Source organism: Setaria viridis, chromosome 2, assembly GCF_005286985.2.
Source record: "Setaria viridis chromosome 2, Setaria_viridis_v4.0, whole genome shotgun sequence".
Taxonomy (NCBI): domain Eukaryota; kingdom Viridiplantae; phylum Streptophyta; class Magnoliopsida; order Poales; family Poaceae; genus Setaria; species Setaria viridis.
Genome location: NC_048264.2, coordinates 37,065,295 through 37,069,207, shown reverse-complemented (window position 1 = coordinate 37,069,207; position 3,913 = coordinate 37,065,295). Strand labels below are relative to the sequence as shown.

General features: G+C 47.6%; 1 protein-coding gene across 1 annotated transcript; it reads left to right on the top strand.

Moving 5' to 3' along the window:
- The first annotated feature begins 1,250 nt into the window (after nt 1-1,250).
- Nucleotides 1,251-2,054, top strand: LOC117844357 (putative HVA22-like protein g). The gene is made up of 4 exons (XM_034725081.2): nt 1,251-1,282; nt 1,379-1,477; nt 1,598-1,718; nt 1,821-2,054. The coding sequence occupies exons 1-4, from the start codon at nt 1,251-1,253 to the stop codon at nt 2,040-2,042; spliced, it is 474 nt and encodes a 157-aa protein (XP_034580972.2). The 3' UTR covers nt 2,043-2,054.
- The last annotated feature ends 1,859 nt before the right edge of the window (nt 2,055-3,913 follow it).

Sequence of the window (3,913 nt, the reverse complement as noted above, 5' to 3'; positions counted from 1 at the left end):
AGAGATAGAATGCGAGAGCGCATATACAGCATAAGATGAGTGGAAAGAAAGAGAAATAATAAAGGAAAAATTAATGGGAAGAGAAAATTAAATAGAAAGAAAGAGAAAAGAAAAAAGAAAAACATATATATATAAGGGTGTTGTGGACCTATTATCATTGAGAAAAGAAAAAAATAAATTTTACTTTTTGAAGTGATCATTTACATGTGAATCAGTGAACAAAATAATGTTTTACGATTAATTTGCGTACCAACAGCCTCTTAAACCTTCAGGGTATTACAGATATTTCTTACAGAACCTACATGGGCATTACAGACATTTTTTACAATTTACAGCTATTTCAACCAAATTGTTTTCAACTTTCTCACAGCTCCCAATGACAGAAGCTTTTTCATAGTTTACAGCAGTTTTTCCACAGCTCACGGCCCAACCAATAACTGTTTTAAAAGCTGCTTTGCACTGTACTGAAGTAGTACAGCCCCACCGAAATCCCAATAAGTTCGTCCATTCCAAATGGTGCTACCTCAAATTCTCCCTCGGAACACAATTTTTGTTTTGCAGGTTTTCCTGAAATCTTAGACACATGCGCAAGTGACAACGAGCACTGATTCCGGAGAAATCATATTAGTCCACTGCAAAATTCTTAACCAAGTTTTTCTAAGACGAAGAGCTACGGTTACCAAAATGGACATAGCCATTCGTTGGTGTCTCTTCCGCGCCGCGTTCCGCTGCAACCGTTTGCCGGGAGTCCAATCCCCGATGGCGCGCAATGGCGCGTCGGTTGGCTGGCGGCTCCTTGCATCCCGCCCGATACAACCGCTTCCTGCATATGTTAACTGCATGCGCCTCTTTCGGTTTCAGTTTATGTTTATCGGAAGAATCCAATCAGACTTCTAAAAAGGTGACTGCAAGAACCCTTGTCCAGAATCTTATCATCGGTAATGTCTTCTGATTGCACCGTTTGGAATTGCATCCTCCTTTGTTTCCCATTCAGTAGTTCTGCACGGCATAATTGATTGCGCTAACAAAAATTGTGGAAGAATTTTAGCACCTTTTGAAGAGTTTTGCGCAAGGTTTGATCGTTTACATTTGGCCTCGTCGCGAATCTGGCTTGTTTCTGACCAGTAACCATCCCTCATTGATTGGCAATCATTGTCTCGTTCGCGCTCATACTCTAATTTTTCAGCGTCTGAATGCTGAATCTTTGAACAGTTTGTCGCTGCAGAGTCTCGTGCGTCCAATTGCTGAAGATGGCGGTATCATTCATCACCAGACTTCTAACGTAAGCAGTCTTGCAAACCCATTCCCTTTCCAAAAAAACTTTGGACCCTTTCTGGAACCCAATCCAAATCTCCTGTTTCTTGGGCCTGGAATGCAGACTGGCTCTAGGGTACGCCTACCCGGCGTACGACTGCTACAAGACGCTGGAACTGAACACGCCGCAGATGGAACAGCTGCGATTCTGGTGCCAGTACTGGTAAGCAAACCTATCGAACATTCAGGTTAATCTGCAACCTCACGTAGCTCTCCATGTTAATAATCTTCTGCAGAATATGAATCTGAATTCCGAACTGTCATTCTCGGTGTCGTCGTGCAGGATCCTGCTCGCGTTCCTGACGGCTTTCGAGAGGTTCGCCGACTGCGCGGTCTCGTGGCTGCCGATGTACGGCGAGGCGAAGCTCGCGCTCGTCGTTTACCTCTGGCACCCAAACACAATGGCAAGTCACCGATCGAGACCACCCTGAACAAGACATTTATTTTCCCTCGTCATTACAGCTAATGTGGCCAATGAGTCTGAAACCATTTTTGCGTGGTTTCAGGGCGCGGGCCGCGTCTACGGCGACTACCTCCGCCCGTTCCTGGCGGCACACGAGGCGGACATCGACCGGGGCCTTCTGGAGCTGAGGGCCAGGGCCGCGGACGCGACGGCGTCACACCTGCAGGCGGCCGTGTCGCTCGGGCGGGCGTTCCTGTTCGAGGTCGTCCGCCGCGTTTCGTCGCGGCTGCAGGCGACCAGAAGCCCCGCCGGGCAGGGACAGTGACCCTGCCGCGGCGTCCGGCGTGTAGTGCACATACAGTATGATCCAGACGGTTGCATATACACCATTAGCATTGCATGAACTCGGAATCTTTTTGTGGAAGTCGTGGTTGAACCACAACCACTGCCTCTGCCCTCTGGTTGGAGCCTTGCATTTACTGCCTACTAGCGTAGTGCTGGCCCCAGTCTTCACGTACGCCGAGTGAACGCGCGTATGAGCGCTCGATCGATCGCTGTTGACGTTTACTTCAACCTGGCAATTAAGGAACAGCTCCGACTCCAGTGGTTTTATCCTTGGGCGTGAAAACAACACGGGCGATGTGGTGATGGTAACTGCCTGGCTGCCTGCTCGACACTGACGCGTCACGATGGTGAGCTGATGGCTGCCGTGCGTTCTCGCATTCTCGGAGAATCCAACTCCTCCGCTTGTCAACGATCGACAGCGATCGAAACTGAACGAAACGCGCACTGTATTGACTGCGCCTGACCGACGGACTGGGCTGCAGCAGACGTACTGCTATCATCACCATTCACCGGTCGGTGAAAATGCGGTCAGTGAAAATGAAATGGGCTTACTTACCCCTTGTTTAGTTCACCCCCAACTCCCAACTTTGGCACTATGCAAAAAGAAGTACAGTACTAAATGTAGACGAAATTAAAAACTAATTGCACAGTTTTGTTGTACTTTGCGAGACGAATCTTTTGAGCAATGTTTGGACAATAATTCACAAATACAAACGAAACGCTACAGTGTGCTACAGTGCTGACACAGTAATTTTGGCACTCTAAATTTTGGCAAGGGCTTAGTATTTACCCATAGTCCAAAGCCATCAGTACGCTGTAGAAGTAGAATACTAGACCTGACTTTCTGTTTGAAAAAAAAAGGTAATAAATCTAGTCTGTGGCTGTGTGATTGTTTCCTGTCAGCATCCGATTCAAAGAGAAGCAGAACGGGGAGCAGAAAGCTTACGGCGCCAATTAAACTACAACATTGACCAAACTCATATTGACAAAATCAAAAGCCACTGGTCACCAACAAAGGATGAAAAGGAAAAAACAACAGGACAAGAACTAGTCACGGGACTGCGCTCTGCCAGAACGAAAATTAAAGAATAATAAAGCAAGTCAACGTCCTTCGCCGTCACCTGCCGATCGGCTTGACGTGTCTGTCCCATCCAACATATTCAGTGCATTCAGATGGCGTCCATACTGTCGTAGATCTCGGAACCCACACGAGCACGCGCGCGCATCTTCCTCCCATCGCACGGTCCCACGCAGCAGTGGCATCTGGCATATGGTCAAGTCTCTCGGATTCATGTTCTTGGCTTGCTCACCCATCCGCCAACTGAATCTGCACGGCTGCGTAACTGCGTTGCGTGCGAGGGCGAGGAGGAAGACCACGACGCGACTCGCCAGAAGGGCGGAGGTGTGAACGGCGGCGAGGCCAGGTCAGCCGGGATGACGACGTCGATCGCCTCGAACTGCACTGATTGGGTCGATCACAGCATGTGAAATTGAAACCTGCTGGAACCTGCGTTAGAATAATTGGGCTGGTCCAATTGCTTAATTAATCAAATAAATCCCAAGACTCATCAGTGGTGGTAGTTAAAAAAATAACTTGAAAGTTGAGAGGGTCCCTAACCAACTTATATGGTGAAGCTGTGTTGTATCTGTTGAGAAGTTGATAGAGGGATAGCAGGATGTCACACGCGTGCGTGCCTACTCGCCGAGGCGTGGCAATGTATTTTGTAGTTTTTTGTCACAGTTGATGACTAATAACTAAACACTCAGTGACTAGTAATTGATAATTCAAATGACCAGTAACTGACGATTGCTAATAGCTGGCAGTTACCAAAAACTGACATTTTTATTTGC